Here is a 19,392-nt window from a genome sequence, read left to right as displayed (position 1 = left end):
CTTTTTCAGCTTCCCAGCGCTCTCCTCCGATCGTGCCTTTTACATTCTTATTCCACCTCGACTATTCTTACTGTTTGATATGTGGACAATTTGACAGAACCCGAAGTCGGGCGTGGAAAAACCACCGTAATGGATGCGATCGAGCAGCCTCCCGCGCCGAATGCGCTGGGCGAACTGACCCAGGTCCCGATCAATAAGCTATCTCCTGGCCTTGAGCAACCGGCCGAAAAATCGATTCTTGCTGCGGTAACACTTGTATGGCCGTACTCATCTTCTACAAAGACTTTCTGCCTTCTGTTAGCAGAGCCCGATTTCCGCCTTCGAAGCTCCAACGGACAAGTTAAGGTCACATTTCATGGACGCGCTGCAGAAAAGATCGCCAAGTCACATGTAGGAATCGGTGATAGCATCTGTTTGGGGTTGAATGGCTCCGAGTTCATTCCCAATCAATCGGCGTCGGGGAGGTCGATCGCGTGGGATGCACACTTCGAGAAGGGCGTGTTTCTGGAGGTAATTCTCTCTCGGGTTGATTTTATTGCATTTAGTCATTCAGGAACTAATTATATCTCAAATAAACAGGTCCGCCGGCCATCCCAAGATCCATTGACAGTACATGTTGAGCACGCGACAGACGCGACAGTGCAAGAAGTCGAACTTGCGCCGCCTGTAACTCCCAGTGGAAAGTCAACCAACCTTGAAAATGATTTCGCTTCTAGTACAGGCTCGTGGAAATCGCCTGCATTTCTTAAACCCGCTCGGCCTTCGTTCGGGGGCACAAATCGCTCCGTGCTCGACCCTTTCGTGCAAGACGATGGGTTTGTCCCAGGGAAAGGAAGGAAAAAAGCCAGGTACAGTCTACAAAGAGAAGACTGGCGGATATTAGTTGAACCGGATAGCCCTCATGAGAATGAAGGACCTGTGGATTGGGCACAAGCTTTAGACCAAGAGCTCGACGAAGTGGAAACGGAGGAAGAGCCTATAGACGACCTAATGAAGGATGCTGCTGATGCACCGGCATCCACAGAGGATGTGCTATCAAAGGAGCCACCGCAGGTATTCGCAAAGCCTTCTATCGAACACACAGGTCACATCTTGGAAAGGCGCGCGGAAGAAGCAAACAAAGCATTGTCTCATGATTACCATCAAGCACAGTTCCATCTTCCGACGGACACACCGCAAATCCGGCCCATTCCTTCTCCTGGGCTGCCGGTTCCTTCGCCACTCGTATCCGATCACGCCGGGTCGACTGAGTATTTTTCATCGTGGACGGCAACCGCGGAGGCCCAGAAGGCTACATCCTTTTCTACTGAGCCAGCAACGCCTCCGCGATCATTCATCGAGACTTTCGGAACCGAGACGCAAACCATTGATTTCCACCGGACAGATCCTGTTGGACTAGATGTTGAATCAGAGCAAGGATATGTCTTTGAAGCTAGTTATCCTTTGCGCGACGATGTAGTATCGATCTCCGGTCCGGATGATCCACTTGAGGTGGGAATGATGAATTGGTCGACTTTTCCCAAGCGACCGATGAACAAGATTTCTCCCAAGATCCCAGCAACCAAGCTATGATCTACAACGATGCATTGCTAGAGGATAAGGATAAACATCTTGATACTTTTGAAGCCAATGATAAAACTGGTGTCATCCAAGACGATGTTGAGATCAACAGCGCCGGGGAAACGGCAGATGAAATACAGCACGTGGATGTGCAATCTGAAGAAAATATTGTTACAGACCGCCATGAAGCGTACCTTGGGCCCGATGTGGAATCCGTTCAGCTTGCGAATGAGCGTAATGTCAAAGAAGACTCTGTGTCTATAAATGAGTCAGTTCATCACGCACCTCCTACCGCCGATCTTGACATGGATGCAATTCATGCCCTTGAAATGATGATGGGTGTACGAGAGAAAGAGGAAATACAAACACATGAAAATGTGCGAGAGAAGCTCGAAAGTGGAGATGAAATCGATGATTCATCGCGCGCCATCGGGACTTTGGATCATTCGCATAGTGAAGACTACAGCGAGGAAGACGAGGAAATGATCAATGAGGAAGATGGGTATGATGAGCAATCGGCGGATAATTACGACTCCCAGGACGACTACGATGAAGAGGGCCTCCAAGGGCAAGAAGGGTCTAGTGTTGATGAATCTGATGCCGATGACTCCGAACTGGAACAGGACTTCCCTTCGTTGGCTCGGCCCGCTCAACCTCACGAGATCATCATATTAGACAGTGACAGTGAAGATGAGCCTGCTTCTAAACCCCAAGCAACATCCTCATCTCAGCCCCCAGCGGAAGATTGCTCGTCAAACCGCTCCGAATCCGCCGATTCGGCTATTCCTTTGCCTACAGCCGAATTTACAACGGATAGGCAGGAAGAAGCAGGGCCCTGGGGTGTTGGTCCAGAACAGCGCGATTATACATCTGCGGAAGAGGAATCTGACGGTGATCAAAGCGAGGAGGATGAGAGCGAGGAGGATGAGAGCAAGGACCTCGAACATTATGACATGGATGCCCGAGCGCATGACAGTGACAAGGATGATGAATCGACCCAAGGCCCATCTGATCCGCTTGATCGACTTGAAATGTCACAGGTCATCTCTGAGCAGGATGAGGATGAAACTATGGATTCCATGAAACGCTCAGACAACGAAGAAAGCCACCTCCAGGCTCGAATCGGGTCGCCGGTAGATTTTCAAAGCCCCGGTGAGCAAGTTTCAGACAACAATGATTCCAATCTTCCAGGCACTGCCGAAACTCCTCATCAAGATCGATCCGGTTCAGTTGAAAGCCACCATGAGCACTTATCACACTCTGGTTCTGCCACCATGTACTTCAATCTGGATGGAGCTGCTGAATCGCACATCACCCCTGCCGCTGAGATCGACGGTACCGATTCACTGGTGGGAGAGCACATCCTCCAACCTCCCGAACCCCTTGGCAACCTCTCGTCCTTCAAGCCTCAGTTCGAACAACCACCCTTGACCCCAGACCCCATACAAGAAGTCACAACTCTCGACAGCTTCGCTGATCTCGAACATGCAACTACATTCACGATTGAGGGTCAAGAGGCTCCTGTAGAGGTAGACACGACATCTCAGCCTCTACCTGTCTTTGGATCCACGGAATCGGGCGAGGAAGATGCTTCCCAGCTAGATGACCGGACAGACAAATATTTCGATGCTGTGACTGCTCCTCTTGGTATTCCGGAAGCTGTGATCAGCACTCAAACTCCACAAACACCATCAGTGCTTGTACAACCTCCGGTTCCTGATCGTCATGCCTCTGGGCTACGCAGCAAACTTTCGTACTTCGCCCCGCTTGCTACACTCGTCGATCATTATAACGCTCTAGTGGATACCATCTCGATTATCCAAGAAGTATCGCCGATAGCTCGGTCCAAAGCCGGCTCGAAAGACTGGTTCGTGACTATCCAACTCACCGATCCCTCCATGGCTGGTACAACTCTCAATGCCCAGATCTTCCGGGCTTACAAGTCATCGATGCCATCTTTGGCTGAAGGCTCTGCGATTTTACTACGGGACTTCAAGGTTCGAAGCTTCGAACACGCCCTTATGCTTGTCAGTGTTGAATCCAGCGCTTGGGCGGTCTTCGACGGCTCGGGTCCAGAAGCCGAAATTAGCGGACCTCCTGTAGAATATGATTCACAGGAACGTGCCTATGCATCAGGCCTGCGCCGGTGGTACACCGAAGTCGGTTCTGCTAGCGTGGCGGATTACATGCTTCAGGCGTCTGTCGAGAGGGACAGCGTTGACCGCGATGTCACACCTAATAGCGAGGTGCCGAGTGAATCGGGAAGCCCAAATTCTAAACGAGCTTCACGGCGCAAGCGACGCAGCAACCGTCAAGTCACTATTCATGAGCTGCGGGATGGCACACGCTATACCGAGGCCGGATCTCCGAACAGTCGGAACAGCAGTGTTCATGAACTGAGGGATGGTACGTTATACGCTAATATCTGAAGTTGTCTTATACTATCAACATCCGTCGCGGTTCGTATGAGCCCAGCTCGCAATTCACAGTACAAATCAAGTTTGTTTGATGTAATATCCCCTCCCAGCTATACAGAGCCCTCTATTCTCTATCGACATGGTAAATGATATCCATGGTAAACGATATTTACAGGCGTAATAATAAGACATATCTAGGACTTTACATCTTAGACTGCTTCTCTGTGGCGAAATACTCCGCGCTGATAGCAGCCTTTATCAATTGGTTGGCAATGGCCGTAGGAGGAGGTAATCTCAAACCACCCTTATACTCCGGACCAGGCTGAGCGCCCAAATCACCAGTTCCAATGCGCAACGCCTCCTCAACCTCTTCAATCTCAAACCACCGCGCATCCTCCAACTCAGGATCATGCAGTAAAGAGATCGTCTCGTGGGCAGGATCACTAACCTGCGCAAGAGCACCAATCATTAAATTGGCAGGATAAGGCCACGGCTGAGAAGAGTGGATAACAACACGAGACAAAGTAACACCCGCTTCTTCCCACACCTCTCTGCGCACAGCATCTTCCACCGATTCAGCCGGCTCAATAAATCCAGCCAGTGTCGAATACAAACTTGGCGGGAATCGCTTAGAGCGTCCGAGTAGGATGCGCTTGCCATCTGCTGAGACCACTGCCACGATGATCGTCGGGTCGGTGCGCGGGAATGAAAGGTTTGAGAGTGTAGTCCGGGTATTGCATTCTGGTCGCTCGACGGTCTTGCCCTCGGCGGTCCGGGCCGCATCGGTAGGTGGGCAGGCTCGCTTGGTTCCAGCATTTACTGCTAGGGTGCGGCATCCGCATGTTCCGCAGAATGTGTTGCGGGTGTTCCAGTCCATCAGGGCGCGGGCCTGCGCATAGATTGCAGCTATTACAGGATTAGCATTTGCTTTTTTTTTTTTGCTTTGATTATCGTACCTTCGTCTGCGGAGAAAGACATGTGAACTCGTGTTTGGAAGAACGACAGACCCTTTGCCTCCATGGTGCTAATAACATCCTTTGCTGCAGTCTGCTGTTCTTCAGAGCCCTTAGGGGTGACGTCGACTGCGAAATAAGGTGTTCCTTGGTAGATCTTCCATGCCAATCCTCCTTCCTTGCGACTTTCGTCCAATCCTAGGAAGATCAAGGTCGCATGGGACTTGCTCGAATCATAGTTCTTGAGCATGTCCTCCTCGGGCGTGTCAAAGGTATCTTGAGGCACGAGCCTTCGAATTTCGTCATATTTGGCATAGTGTAATTGTACCGGTGACGGGGTCGTCAACGGTGCGAGGTTGTTCAAGAGTACAAACCGGGCGGAGGGGTGCTTTAGGGCTGTTGAGAGGAATGGGTGATCCGAACGCAAAAACGATAGGCGGTTAATAGGAGAACCTGTTGTGCCTTAGTTGGATATTATTTGATAGTTGAAACCACCTGGAAATCCTTACTGGAGAAGTAGTTCACAGTCTCTCGGCCGAAGTGTCTAGACAACATGGAATCCGCGAGCGTATGAGCCGGGGTGGGAATCTGAGGGATCGGGGTCATTCTGAAGATTTTTCGTATCGAGCAACAGAATGGAACAATATCAATGGTCTATTTCACAAAGAATCCGCAAGATCTCTAACATTTAAAAGATAGAATTCCGTTTGAATCCAAGGCATGATGGCAATTAATCAGCGGTGCCAGCCGGACGACCTCGGGACGCACTTACCAGTCGGTTACACAGTACTCGCTCGGAGATCAGCCGATAACCATGATAAGGGGTAATATTACAGTATTTTATCGTATTTTCATTACAAGAAGCGGGGGAAATTAAGCTCCCCCCCACACGTGACCAGCTTCCTTCTTTTTCTTTTGTTCCTTATGGACGAATGGGACTAGTCTCTGTCTCTGTCATTGCTTGAAGGTTGCTTATATCAGACATCATGGGGCACCTAGTCACTCTAGCAACATGGTAAGTCGTTTGCCGTAGACAAGATCCTCCAGAACCCCCACACTGACGTCTTTTCTAGCTCTCTAAACCAGTGGGCTCTTGACTTCGAAGGCAATGCAGAGCGCATTATTGAGAGTATCCGACAGGCTAAAGCTGCCGGTGCCACTCTGCGCGTTGGACCGGAGCTTGAAATTACCGGATATGGCGTTCTTGACGGCTTCCTTGAAGGTGACACCTTCCTACACTCTTGGGAGATGCTCGCCCGCATCATCGATCACCCCGATTGCCAGGATATTGTGGTCGACGTTGGATTGCCAGTCCGTCATCGCAATGTCCGCTACAACTGTCGCGTGATCTTCTACAACCGGAAAATCGTCCTAATTAGACCTAAGATGTGGCTTGCTAATGACGGCAACTATCGCGAGCACCGACACTTCACCCCTTGGCAGCGTCCGCAAGAGGTTGAGGACTACTATCTAGAGTCTATTGTTGGAAAAGTCACTGGACAATACAAGGTTCCTTTTGGTGATGCTGTCATCAGCACGAGGGATACGTGTCTAGGTCTTGAGACGTGTGAGGAGCTGTTCACTCCTAACGGTCCTCATATTCCGTACGGTCTAGCAGGCGTTGAAATTATATCCAACTCATCTGGTAGTCACCACGAGCTACGGAAACTTGATACTCGCCTCAATCTGATTACTCAAGCGACAAAACTAAGCGGTGGTATTTATCTGTATGCCAATCAGCAGGGTTGTGACGGCGATCGCCTTTATTACGATGGATGTGCTATGATCGTCGTCAATGGTGATATTGTGGCTCAGGGCTCTCAATTCTCGCTAAACGACGTGGAAGTTGTTACCGCCACAGTCGACATCGAGGAAGTCCGAACTTACCGATGTAGCGCAAGCCGCGGAATGCAGGCTAGCAAACAATCACCTTATGTTCGTCTCGATCTTGATATTAGACTTTCTCGCCGGGACGAGGACGCCGAGCCTAGCCTTGCAACTTCGCAGCCCATAAAGCCCCGCATCCATGCACCCGAGGAAGAGATTGCTCTGGGTCCCGCCTGTTGGCTGTGGGACTACCTTCGGAGATGTGGTGCCGCTGGCTTCTTCCTTCCTCTTAGTGGTGGCATTGATAGCTGTGCCACTGCTGTAATCGTCCACTCTATGTGTCGTGAGGTGCTCAAAGCGGTCCGAGAAGGCAACAAGCAGGTAATCAAAGATGTTCGCCGCCTATGTGCCCAGCCAGCAGACTCAGACTGGCTTCCTACTACGACGCAGGAGATTTGCAAGTAAGTCTATCTTCTACCTAGACACCCACATCTTCATCGAGCCAGAACTGACATAGCTTTAGGGCCATTTTCCACACCAGCTACATGGGCACACAAAACTCAGGCCATGAAACACGAGACAGAGCGACTCGCCTGGCTGTAGACATCGGCTCTTACCACATTGACTTCAATTTCGACACCGTGGTCAACTCTATCATGAATCTCTTTACCGTGATCACCACCTTCCAACCCCGATTCAAAATGCACGGCGGCTCCCCAGCCGAAAACGCCGCGCTACAAAACGTACAGGCCCGTCTCCGAATGGTGCTCTCATATCTATTCGCGTCTCTACTACCGACAGTGCGCCAGCGCCCCGGAGGCGGCGGCCTTCTAGTCCTCGCTTCCTCGAACGTCGACGAATGTCTACGAGGATACCTCACAAAATACGACGCCAGCTCCGCCGACCTCAACCCCATCGGATCAATCAGCAAGGTAGATCTCAAGAAGTTCATCTCCTGGTCCGGTGAAAGCTTCGACCTCCCTATCCTCGAGGAATTCATTCACGCCACGCCCACAGCTGAGCTCGAGCCTATCACACACGACTATGTCCAATCCGATGAGGCCGATATGGGCGTTACATATGCGCAGTTGGGTGTCTTCGGCTACCTGAGGAAGGTGTCTAAGCTGGGCCCTTACTCTATGTACGAAAAGTTGCTTCACCTTTGGGGTAATGAGTACAGTCCGCGGGAGATCTATGAGAAGACTAGACACTTCTTCTACTATTACTCCATTAATAGGCATAAGATGACTGTTATCACGCCGAGTTATCATGCTGAGCAGTACTCTCCTGAAGACAACAGGCACGATTTGAGACAGTTCTTGTGTAAGTTTCTCTCCCCCTGGCGAGCTATGGATGTGGCTAATTGATTATCTTTATAGACCCGCCTTTTACGTGGGCGTATAAGAAGATAGAGGATAATGTCAAATATTGGGAATCGAAGGGGTGGACCACTGCCAAGGGGCAGAAGAAGAGTGTTAAGGCTGATTAGACATATCTTGTGTGCGGTTTGTAGAATCTCAGCTCTATCTGCGTCATTCTAAGAAGTCTATTTTGTGATGTAATATGGTATATCAGGACTGGAAAGTCTGGCGATGTTCATTAATGCCTCTTTATTGTTATTTTTGCATATCTTCTAGATGAAGTCCTATCAACAAAAAAAAGTACAATGATAAACATTGAGACCAACAGCGCTTTCACATCAATATGTTGAGAAACGCAAGCCGATTGTCAATTCCATTTTATCTTACAAAGTTGACCGTGCAAATCATCGCCATGGTCGTCCACCTTGACCAGCCGGGGGACCCCAGGCGCCACCAGCTTGACCTCCGGAATAAGGTGGAGGGAAGTGATGCCGGCCAGGAGGCATGGGATGTCCTTGCTCTCGTGGCATTGGCACCTGCGGGGGTTGATAAGGAGGTGGGAAAGCTGACTGGGGAACACTAGATCCAGGTGGAGGGAAGGGCATACCCGGCATGTGTGGGGGTGGGGGGGGCCAAGAACCGTAGTTCTGCAGGGGTGGGGGAGGATATCCGGAATTAGCCATTGGCTGGGAATAATGGGCCTGGACGTTTGGGTTGTGGGGAGGGGGGAAGGTGTTTGGTGCGAGGGGATATTGAGGCTGCTGTTGGGGTTGTTGCTGATGAGGAGGAGGGAAATGAGAGGGGTGTGGTTCTCGAGGCGTGTACGAGCTTTCGCGTGAGCGATCAGGAGAACGGCTTCTTGATCGCGAATTGTGGCGACGACGAACATCGCGCTTTTGTGAGCGTGATCGACTCGGGGATCTTGTGTCGGGGCTGTAGGAGCTGTCGCTGTAACGACGGCGCTTGAAGTTAGTTGGGCTTCTACTGCGAGCTTGGCTTGGACTGCGAGAGCGCGCTGGAGCTTTCTTCATTTGCTGGCAGAATGCACGGGTCCATCCGTAGTAGGTTTCGCCCTCGAGGATGTCTTTTGTAATTTCATCCCGAACAATTGATTGACCCAGCTCGTCCATGTCTGCATCCTCGTCATTGAGGTCGACCGGACCACCAATCTTGTCCACATGGCTGAGAAAGTCTTTGAGAACTTGCACTAGTTTTCCATCTGCAGGACCTGGTAGAAGTTGGATTGGTTTGACCGAGTTGGGCTGGAGGGGCAATGTCGACCTGGGCAAAATATGGGGAATGAAATTGCCCGCTGGAATATCGTAGAAAGGGGTTGATGGGTCTCCATGAGTCGATGGCACGACAAAAGGTATGTCTTTCCCGGGCTTCTTGGCGTCTGCATTGGCGGCCTCGTTGGAGAGTGGGGCGGCCCCCGTGGAAGCCGAGTTGGTCACCACTTCCCGAAGCTTGTCCACAAGTTCGGGATTAAAGTATCCGTGCTCGGACCAGATATCTAGCAGATCATCTAGCCGCCGGTGGTGCCGGGGGTTCTTTTGACGATCACAAGCTGCCGCATGGCCGACCAATCCTGCAATGTGTAGCTGCAGGGACCCGCTCACCGTGGAGAAGGTTGCAGTGGTGCCAAGGTGGTACTTTGTGTGGTGCAATAGATCATTGATCAAATAAAGTATGTGGAGACGTCGACGCTTCGGAGAGGTGTCGGACCCAGTAGGTTGTGATGGTTCGGAGGCAGCCAGAGCAGCCAGGTATTTGGCTAAACCACCTACCCTATTAGATGACGAAGCAACATGTTGGAGCAGCCATGCTTTGCATTTCTGTATGGCATGATTTTGTTTAGTACATGGGATGTGAGAGGCAATAGAATACAACGGCTCAGACCTGGATGTTTGCCTGGGAGCAATGCGACAGTACGTGTTCGAGGAAGGTGTGACCGGCGGTTATCTCATCTCGGGGCACAGAGGTAGGGTCAGGATTTAACAATCCCGCTGAGAATGAAGCCTTTGCAATAGCGACTTGATGGCTCATCGTGAACGACTTGTCTATATAGGAGAGAGGAGAAGGGTCCCAGGTTCCTTGAGTGATAACTAATGTTCTACCGTTATCGAAGCTATTATCGCACGTGACTCGATGGGCAAAATTATATATTTGAACTGACCGCCTGGTTCTATATGTACATTATGTATTGTATACACAGTTCGGAGTATGAGAATGAACGAATTTGTTCAATGTTCACCACAAATTATGAGGAGCTTGATATCTAAGCTGATCTAAAATATTAAAATGATAAAATCTTCAACCTGTACAATATTTTAGACTGAAAATCAATCACTAAAGCAAAATTGCCACCCGCTAATAAGATCTACCCTACGGTTGGGACTTCCGGAAACAATCAGCCGTCCTCAGGTTATAAGCTGCTCCTCTCTGGAGCTCCGCCGGAATTTCATTCCCGCAATTATTCCCGCAGTTAACGCGGTGAAGCCCAAAATTGTTCTCTGAACACTCCCTTCGACCTCGTTGGACTCTAAATTGATCATCGCCCCACACATTTTACGACTTGAAACCCCGCGATGGCGTATGCTCGTGCCGATAGTCCAATCCATGAGAGTACTTGAGACTGTAATTTTATGCCGATCAATAGAAAATACTATAGTCATGCATGTTCCAATGTACATTGCAGTCTAAATCAATTTAGTGGGAATAGTCTATTATTTGGTATCGGATGAGTGTTTACATCAGTGATCAGACCATATCGCCCCCGCTATATGCCCCCACACGGATCACTTGCGTCTTTGCATGGCCTGACTTACCGCGCTTTTTCATTGCATTTGATTATCATTCATATAATATATATATTGCCTGGTAGTTCCCTATTAGATTGTTTTAAAATAACATACCTTTTTATCCCACAAACTACAAAGTACCATATCAACCCTCTATCTAACGTCATGGCTGCCATCCTCTCCTCAGTTGCTCGTCCCTCTATCCGCCACTTCTCGGCTCATCGTCCTCGACCTGACTCTCGCGCTACTCGTGCCATCACCATGGGATTCATCGTGTCCGGTGTAGTTCTTCCATTTGTGCCCCCGGCCCTAGAAAGCTCCCGACAACGCAGCCTGGGAATGTCTACTAGCGCAAAGTAAGTGAAGTACAGTCAGTAGTTAGAAGTGGAGAAAAGACTAACGTGGTTTTTATATTTAGGAACCCCCCACTTTGCTTTCATGCGCGCTAGATATTGACTCGTTCTACGAGTGTCAGTGCAGGCGCTGATACTAAAGCCCAATGTCATGCATTACAAAGGAGTTCGGTTTGGCGTTTGCTTGTTAGGATTATCATGGGGGGTTTTTATTCTTGGGAAGCGGGAATGAGTCTGAAACGAAGATATCTTTACATCGCGATTGTCGCCAAAGAGCGAAAGACTAAACAGCTAAGACTGTCCAAATCTATCTATTGAAATGACTCGCTCGAAGTAATCGGAGTAATGTACATGCTTATATCGAGCAGCCAAAAAGTAGTGCACATAGACTGTAGAGTCCAAGGAAATTCCACATTTACTTAACTCAGGCACCGAACCTCTATTTTGTGGGTAATGTATCAATGTACAATGTGGCTGGCCAGCCGTTCAGCTGAATCGGTTTCCGCTGGGAGGCCGGTACGGCTGCGTAGTCTCATATTTGCCCTTCTCCAGCAAACGGTCAGACTCATTCATAGGTTCGTGACGGGTAGGCGCCGGGTCATGGGAAGCTTCGACGCTAGGCGACGCGACATCATCGGAAGTGTGTTGGAATCGTGCCATATTCACTCGCTTGCTAGCGTCGTCGGGCGTGAAAAGCGCTTGTCGCTTGTGCTCCTCTTCCATCTGCTTCATCTGGGCTTTGCGCTTGAGTTCAGCTTCGAATCGGGCTTGTCGGTCGGCGTTGATCGATTGCTTCGCAAAGTAGTATGCTCCGCCACCGGCTGAGGAGTGGTTAGATTATTTTCTGCGATGCGCTGGCTGGCATAGACGTTGCTATTCTATTGGACCGGGAAGGGATCTAGAGTTCACCTACCAACACAGAGGGAGCCCCAGCCCATCCTGTCATGATGAAAGCCACATCAGTATTTGGATCATACGATTTGTTTCATCCTGCAAATTGAGAAATTTCGGCTCACCAGGTGGATCTGATCTGGTCACAAAGTTGAGTTAGTATTGAAGCCAATACACCAGGACTATAGGATATCTTACCGTGTTCATAGTGAATGATGTGGTACTTCGTAGTTGAAGGTGAAGCAACAGAAGAAGAAGCTCTACGTCAGTTGGAGCGGCTCCGCAAAAGAATGGCGGCCAATGATAACCATTGATGCCTCAGGCGGCTTATCAATCCCCAAAGCTATCTTCATCCTCTCTTCTCTATTCTTTCTCGCTTCTCTTGATTACATTATCTTCCATCCTCATTCTTTTCAACTTCTTTGTCTCGAACTACTCATTTATTTCGTTGAACCCTTGACCTGAACTCAAAGATAGCACCGGAAACAGAAGTCGCCAGACGCCGCCTGTGAATGCGGTCAGCAGCTTTGATTCCATGCTGATTTAAGATATCTTCTACGGAGCGTCGCTCCATCTCACTGAACATATACACACTTCGATCGCCCTCAGTTTCTCATTCACATCTCTTTCCTCCTTCTTGTTGAACATACTCCACCATGCCTCTCAAACGCAAGGCGGCCGATGGTAAGTCCCCAGTACATCTTTGTCGGAGACAGATGACTCACTATGCCAGCTGGTCGGTCTAGCAGCGCGTCGAAGCGAGCCACACCCATCCCCGATACCACAGAAATCTCTAGCAGCGATGAATACTCAGATACAGAAGAGTTGCCGGAGGAATCCAACTTGAAAGGTACAGTGTGGCAGTCTGCTCACATGAAGTGACCCAGATGCTAAAACTGGCGCATAAAGAGGTCGTCAACAAGTTCTCGCTCGAGTCATTCAGCAAAAAGAACCCGGTGAATAAGACGGACCCCAGATTTGGGTACAAGGATCTTTCCTCGCTCCCGCTAAAGGTCGATCACTACAACCGGCCGTTATGGATCGAGCCTTTGAAAGGCACAATCACCCTTGAGAGTTTCTCTCCGCTGGCACCCCAAGCTCAAGATTTCTTGACCACCATCGCGGAACCGCTTTCGCGCCCGACCCACCTTCACGAATACCGATTGACCGGACACAGTTTATATGCGGCGGTCTCGGTCGGCCTCAAACCGCAGGATATTGTGGAGTTCCTGGACCGTCTGTCAAAAACCCCGCTGCCTGAGAGTATTCGGACGTTCATCATCGAGTTCACTAAATCCTACGGCAAGATCAAGATGGTGTTGAGGCATAACCGATACTTTGTGGAAACGACGGATCCCGAAATGCTGCAGCGTTTGCTGAAAGACGAGGTTATCGGACCGCAGAGAATGGACAATACCGAAGGTATCATTGAGCGGGCTGCCCCGAAAATGGGTGGCCTGGTCATTCCCGGAACGAAAGATGCAGCTGGTGTACGAGAGACCACTCAACAGGAGGCTGCTGCTGCCAGGACCGAGAAGCAAAATGAAGAAGGCGGGGTCGTGGACTACGGCATCGACGATGTTGGCGAGGATGAAAATGAAGAAGCAACCACATACAGTTTCGAAATTCCCGCCGCTGGAGTCGAAGTGGTCAAAGCCCGCTGTCAATCGATCGGGTGTCCTGCCTTGGAAGAGTACGATTTCCAAGGAGACACAGTCAACCCGAATTTGGATATGGATTTGAAGCCTGCGGCACGAATCCGATCTTACCAAGAGAAGAGTCTTAGTAAGATGTTCGGTAACGGACGAGCCAAGAGTGGTATTATCGTGCTTCCTTGTGGTGCCGGCAAAACCCTTGTGGGTATCACAGCCGCGGCAACCATCAAGAAAGGAACGATCGTCCTCTGCACCAGTTCCATGTCCGTTGTGCAATGGCGAAACGAGTTTTTGCGATGGACGACCATCGATCCTGGCGATATCGCTATTTTTACATCTGATCACAAGGAGAAATTCAAACGTTCAACCGGTATCATTGTGTCCACATACTCAATGGTGTCACAGACCCGTGCTCGGTCGTATGATGCCCAGAAGATGATGGATTGGCTCCAGTCCAGAGAATGGGGTATGATGATTCTTGATGAGGTGCACGTCGTGCCAGCCTCGATGTTCCGAAAGGTCACATCTGCCATTGCTGCGCAGAGCAAACTTGGCCTCACTGCAACTTTGCTCCGTGAAGATGACAAGATCAAAGATCTGAACTTTCTGATTGGACCCAAGCTCTACGAAGCAAATTGGATGGAACTCGCCGCTCAGGGTCACATTGCCAAGGTGCAGTGTGCCGAGGTGTGGTGTCCAATGACCACCGAGTTCTACTCCGAGTATCTACGTGAAAGCTCTAGAAAACAGGCCCTGCTCTACATCATGAATCCCCGCAAGTTTCAGGCATGTCAGTTCCTAATCGACTTCCACGAGAAGCGTGGCGACAAGATCATTGTATTTTCGGATAATGTGTATGCTCTGGAGCGATACGCGCTGAAGCTGAACAAGGCTTACATTTACGGTGGAACCCCGCAAAACGAGCGCATGCGGATTCTAGAGAACTTCCAACACAACGAGCAGGTCAACACGATCTTCCTGTCGAAGATCGGTGATACCTCTCTTGATCTGCCCGAGGCTACCTGTCTGATCCAAATTTCATCCCACTACGGTTCGCGTCGTCAAGAGGCCCAGCGATTGGGCCGAATCTTGCGAGCCAAGCGCAGGAATGACGAGGGCTTCAATGCTTTCTTCTACTCGCTCGTATCCAAGGATACCAATGAGATGGTGTATTCCGCCAAGCGGCAAGCATTCCTAATTGACCAAGGTTACGCCTTCAAGGTCATTACCCATCTTCAAGGCATTGACAACTACGAGGGACTCTCGTACGCAACGCCAGCAGAGCGCCGTGAGCTCCTTCAAGAAGTCATGTTACAGAACGAGTCCTCCGCAGACGTCGAACAAGTCAACGACGACTTGTTCTCGATGCGCTCGGGCAAAAGAGTGACAGGCAAGAAACCGAATGCGAAACGCAGCGCTGCCACTCTCAGCGGTCTGGCTGGTGGTGATGATATGGCGTACATCGAGTACAACAAGAGCAGAAACAAACAACTCAAAGATAAGACTGGTCACCATCCACTTTTCAAGAAAATGGAGCGAGACCGTCAACGCCGCAAAAAGGAAAGGGAGACCGAAAATTAAAAGCTGTGCTGTTCTTGGTTTCCTGTGATTATCCAGATTGAATAATACCCATTTAGAAAATAATAAAATCAAAAAACATTGTATTATAGAGCAAGACGATCCAGATTCCTCTACTTAGGTAGGTCTTACTGAAGTATAAAATCAATCTGTCAGCAAGACCGGTCTGGAAATGACTTTCTACTGGGAATGACGTTGGTCGTGACAACGGAAAGCCCGAAACACCGAATTCTCCGCTTTTCGTATACATATCTCCATCATCTTGAATAATTGTATCACTCTGATAGGCCAACAGGTTTTACTTCAAAATCATCTGTCGTACAGCTCCAATTCTACATCTGTTTATATAAATACAAGCTTCCCCAGGCTGGTAGGATCCACTGTTGCACCACAAACCAGCCCTCGATCTTATGAGCAGAACTCGGCATTTCAATATATTATCGTCATTTCGATCAAGCATTCGACCTTCGTTATTGTTTACTTCGCGAAAAACCACGCAATACAACTCGTATACCACCCACAATACGTTCCAAACCCCCGCTATGGCAACTGCTACGAAGATTCATTTGAACCCAGCCACGGATGCAGGCATCTATAGCTCCAATGTCCGGGAAGATGCAGCACAGACAGCGAGTGAGATTTTACAGGAAGATATGGCGAAGCATCACGTCTTCTTCAACGACCAGGGATTCCACAGTATGTTCTAAAATCTCCCTGTCATTACAACTGTACCTGACCCAATACAACAGACCACATCCCCCATCAAATCCTCAGTATATATGCTCTGGGAGCAACACCAGAACATATCAAGGCCGGGTACAAGCATAATAAAATTTACCAGAGGCCCGCGCTGCCGGCAAGCCAAGACGTAATCCAGTCTATGCATGACGTCGCCAAATTCCAGGAATGTCTTGGGAAGGAAGAGAATTATCCAAACTACCTTGCCTTCTTTCAGCAGGAGATTGATGACAAGGGTGTTGGCGGGGTCCTGGAGGAGTATATATTTGCTGGAGATGAGCGAGCGGAGAATATGCTGTGTCGACTCTTTGGTGGTTAGTATTTACCATCACCCTATTCAGTCCATACCATTTCTGTACTGATCCAACCCAGGTCTAGTTCACCCACTCATCCATCTCGGGTTCGGTCTTGAATTCAATCAGCCAGCCATTGTAGCGCAAGCTCTTGCCCAAACAGCCGTGCACGAGGACTGGATCGGTCGTCAGTTCTTCTTACCGGCTGAGAAGATGGCTGGTGGGATTGGAAAGCCGGGAAAGAAATCACTTCTGCAGCTTCTAGATGAAGTTCATACGGACAAGGCTCTTATTGAGAGTGTTCGATGGACGGATGCTAATAAGATCCGGGATGGGATCTTGACTAGGGCACCTGGGGAGATGGTGAAATATGCAGCTCAATTCACAGTTTCGGAGGAACAGGTTGAGGAAAAGCTGGCGGATATGATTAATACCGTTGGTGAGTGTTCTTTTCTATTTGTCAGAAATATCGCTGACTGTATATGAATATCAGTGTACTATACTAGCACCGCACAGCGTCCAACAAAAGATATGAAGCTGGACTTTTTCTTCATCCACTGTCTCAACTCATCCATCTTCTTCTCGAAGATCATCAAGCTCCCATTCCTAGATCAGCGATCCAAGCTCCGCCTACTGGAATGGAAGGGTCGAATGGATCTTTTGATGTACGTCTCGCGTGGAATGCCCGATCTCCTGCTGGAAGAGGTGGCCCAGTATCCCATCAAGGATGACTGGTCTCAGATATTTGCTCGCAGTCTCGCCCATCCCAGTGACGATGGACACCTAGCCAAACTAGTACGGGCATTGGCTCATGGTGAGAAGGTCTGTCAGCCATATGAGAGCAGTAATAGACAGATGCCAATTAAGGGAGATATGTGGCTTCGGATTGGGAATATAGGTAAGGCCTTTTTTTCTCTTATGATATATTGCAGGACTTTACTTACTGTAAACAGCCGTTGACTCCACTGTTAAAGAAGAGAATTCGCCTATGTGGATCCGTTCTACTGGGTTTGATGAAGCCTGGGAGCCTCAAGGAGGTGCACGTATGTGATTTGGCTCACTTGAATTGTTTCTTATCTGGTTACTGCTACTGCTCTTTGTCAATTTTTATCTCCACTCATGCCAGTAATCAAGCAAAGATCCGATATTGAAATAGTACAATATAGTATTTAGTATATATGATTGTACGCATACTAAGTCTGATATAGATCGAGGTTGAACTATGGTTCCACTCTAGTGGGTCTCTAAAATGACGCCAGCGGCTCAACGTGAAGACTTGATTATTTGATTGTGTGATTTATTTTTATATATTGCCATGTTGCTGCAGTATATTGGCTTACCATAGTCCTTTGGCTCATATTTATAATTAAATTTTGAGCAGTAGAGCATATATATACCTTCAATATGGGCAGCTACATCGAGAGTATGGAAAAGTGACGAAATTCCAGTTTACATTGGGGATCACGTGGAGCCAATAAGTGGGGCTCTTCCCCAACATGTATTATTCTCTCACTTTTTCTTTTGAATTCTTTCTAACTCCAAACTACCGATATCATCAATCAATTTCAATTTCAAGCATGGCTGATGACAAGGATCACCCATCAAACAATCAGAACAGGGACTGGCCTCACGAGTCCAACCCGTTTGTCGCCTTCCGCCGCTATGCCGATGAACAGGTATCCACTATGCTTCAATCCATCACGGGTCTACCCTCAACTGTGACGCCACCTCACAACGACCGCTGGGAGATATTTGCAGACGACCACGGATACGAAAGTAGAACAACCCACAAAAGAATCGGTGACCACTCAGACAGAAACTATCCAAATGATGGGAATAACTGCAACAGAGACGATCGCGGGAGAGACGATCGCGACTATAGAAACAACTCAAGAAGATGGTACAATTCATCATCTGACTTCTTCAATCTCGAATCACTTTTCTCTCCGCTCGCATCAAACTTCTTCCATCCACACAATTTCTTCCTGGATATGTTCGACGACACAGATTCGCCAACTTGGCCAATCACCTACATAATGTTCAGCCCTTATTCGCCCCTCAATCTCGAACGACAAGCGAAATTTCGAGCGAATCGTGAGAATGGCGTTTTCTCATCCATCATTTCCTCTTTATATCTTGATGCCGAGCGTGACTCGGATGAACCACAGTGGCGGGAAGCCTTTGAGGACCTCCTTCGTCTTGAAAACGGCAAGCCGATGCTTAATCACGAAGCCGTCAAATATGAGTCTGGGAAGGATTGGCTACAAGGGCTTGTGAAACGGGGCAGCTTGGGTGACCGGTGGAAGTATGTTTCTGGCACAGAGGGGCAGCCTTGGTCGGGTATCACTTTCGCTGGTCGTACACAGCATGGGCAAGATCATTCTCGATCCCTTTCTCTCCCTGAAAGCAAAGAGGAACAAAAAGCCGCCGAGACCGAGCTTGACTTGTACGAGCGCTTCTTGAACGATATTGAAAACCGAGAGCGCGGATTTTCCCGCAGTATCTCCGAAAGCCCACTTCTGCGTCTCCTTCTAGCAGAGCGGAAAGAACAGCAGGAAGAACTGGAGAAATACAGACACGGAGTTCCCAAGGTCGAGGATAAACACAGTGATGACAACGAAACCCGTATGGAATTTGTGTCTGGCAACAACAAACCCTCTGTTCCCAAGACACTACAAGAGTCGATGGAGACGAAGCGGGAGTCTCTCTCGGAACCAGTGCAAGCACAAGACCAATGCCGTGTTGTTTCCACTATGACACGGACAGAGCGCGTACGCTTGGCTGATGGCTCTGTCCAAAGCACGATCATTAATTCGAAGCGCTTTGCGGATGGCCGAGAGGAGAATGATACTTCCGTTGAGGTGTCTCATCCACAATCCGAAGGCCCTGAATCTGAATCCGCCAAGTCGAAGAGTGGTTGGTTTTGGAAGGACTAATTTGGAATCTGCTTGGACAATCGCGAACA

The 19,392-nt window shown here is 49.1% G+C and overlaps 9 protein-coding genes across 9 annotated transcripts; 6 read left to right on the top strand and 3 right to left on the bottom strand.

Moving 5' to 3' along the window:
- Window positions 1-129: 129 nt before the first annotated feature.
- Window positions 130-3,989, top strand: N7529_010753 (uncharacterized protein; the record flags this gene model as incomplete). Its single annotated transcript, XM_057246280.1, has 2 exons — window positions 130-1,471; window positions 1,525-3,989. The coding sequence occupies 2 exons, from the start codon at window positions 130-132 to the stop codon at window positions 3,987-3,989; spliced, it is 3,807 nt and encodes a 1,268-aa protein (XP_057091629.1).
- Window positions 3,990-4,179: 190 nt separating this feature from the next.
- N7529_010752 (NAD(+) diphosphatase) lies at window positions 4,180-5,536 on the bottom strand (the record flags this gene model as incomplete). The annotated part of the gene is made up of 3 exons (XM_057246279.1): window positions 4,180-4,883; window positions 4,934-5,383; window positions 5,440-5,536. The coding sequence occupies 3 exons, from the start codon at window positions 5,534-5,536 to the stop codon at window positions 4,180-4,182; spliced, it is 1,251 nt and encodes a 416-aa protein (XP_057091628.1).
- Window positions 5,537-5,916: 380 nt separating this feature from the next.
- On the top strand, window positions 5,917-8,246 carry N7529_010751 (glutamine-dependent NAD(+) synthetase; the record flags this gene model as incomplete). The annotated part of the gene is made up of 4 exons (XM_057246278.1): window positions 5,917-5,945; window positions 6,004-7,218; window positions 7,281-8,080; window positions 8,137-8,246. The coding sequence occupies 4 exons, from the start codon at window positions 5,917-5,919 to the stop codon at window positions 8,244-8,246; spliced, it is 2,154 nt and encodes a 717-aa protein (XP_057091627.1).
- Window positions 8,247-8,522: 276 nt separating this feature from the next.
- Window positions 8,523-10,164, bottom strand: N7529_010750 (RNA polymerase II-binding domain-containing protein; the record flags this gene model as incomplete). Its single annotated transcript, XM_057246277.1, has 2 exons — window positions 8,523-9,953; window positions 10,018-10,164. The coding sequence occupies 2 exons, from the start codon at window positions 10,162-10,164 to the stop codon at window positions 8,523-8,525; spliced, it is 1,578 nt and encodes a 525-aa protein (XP_057091626.1).
- Window positions 10,165-11,084: 920 nt separating this feature from the next.
- Window positions 11,085-11,279, top strand: N7529_010749 (uncharacterized protein; the record flags this gene model as incomplete). Its single annotated transcript, XM_057246276.1, has 1 exon — window positions 11,085-11,279. The coding sequence occupies one exon, from the start codon at window positions 11,085-11,087 to the stop codon at window positions 11,277-11,279; it is 195 nt and encodes a 64-aa protein (XP_057091625.1).
- A 479-nt stretch (window positions 11,280-11,758) lies between these two features.
- On the bottom strand, window positions 11,759-12,370 carry N7529_010748 (uncharacterized protein; the record flags this gene model as incomplete). Its single annotated transcript, XM_057246275.1, has 4 exons — window positions 11,759-12,093; window positions 12,186-12,211; window positions 12,289-12,302; window positions 12,362-12,370. 4 exons carry the CDS (start codon window positions 12,368-12,370, stop codon window positions 11,759-11,761), a joined length of 384 nt encoding a protein of 127 aa, XP_057091624.1.
- Window positions 12,371-12,819: 449 nt separating this feature from the next.
- N7529_010747 (TFIIH/NER complex ATPase/helicase subunit SSL2) lies at window positions 12,820-15,399 on the top strand (the record flags this gene model as incomplete). Its single annotated transcript, XM_057246274.1, has 3 exons — window positions 12,820-12,847; window positions 12,897-13,013; window positions 13,073-15,399. 3 exons carry the CDS (start codon window positions 12,820-12,822, stop codon window positions 15,397-15,399), a joined length of 2,472 nt encoding a protein of 823 aa, XP_057091623.1.
- A 539-nt stretch (window positions 15,400-15,938) lies between these two features.
- N7529_010746 (questin oxidase family protein) lies at window positions 15,939-17,478 on the top strand (the record flags this gene model as incomplete). The annotated part of the gene is made up of 5 exons (XM_057246273.1): window positions 15,939-16,092; window positions 16,146-16,448; window positions 16,507-16,866; window positions 16,921-17,325; window positions 17,381-17,478. The coding sequence occupies 5 exons, from the start codon at window positions 15,939-15,941 to the stop codon at window positions 17,476-17,478; spliced, it is 1,320 nt and encodes a 439-aa protein (XP_057091622.1).
- Window positions 17,479-18,004: 526 nt separating this feature from the next.
- On the top strand, window positions 18,005-19,363 carry N7529_010745 (uncharacterized protein; the record flags this gene model as incomplete). Its single annotated transcript, XM_057246272.1, has 1 exon — window positions 18,005-19,363. The coding sequence occupies one exon, from the start codon at window positions 18,005-18,007 to the stop codon at window positions 19,361-19,363; it is 1,359 nt and encodes a 452-aa protein (XP_057091621.1).
- Window positions 19,364-19,392: the final 29 nt, after the last annotated feature.

The sequence above is a fragment of the Penicillium soppii genome (assembly GCF_028829465.1).
Source record: "Penicillium soppii strain IBT 18220 chromosome Unknown utg000010l, whole genome shotgun sequence".
NCBI classification, from domain to species: domain Eukaryota; kingdom Fungi; phylum Ascomycota; class Eurotiomycetes; order Eurotiales; family Aspergillaceae; genus Penicillium; species Penicillium soppii.
Note: the sequence above shows the minus strand (reverse complement) of the source record. Positions and strands in the feature narration are given on the sequence as shown.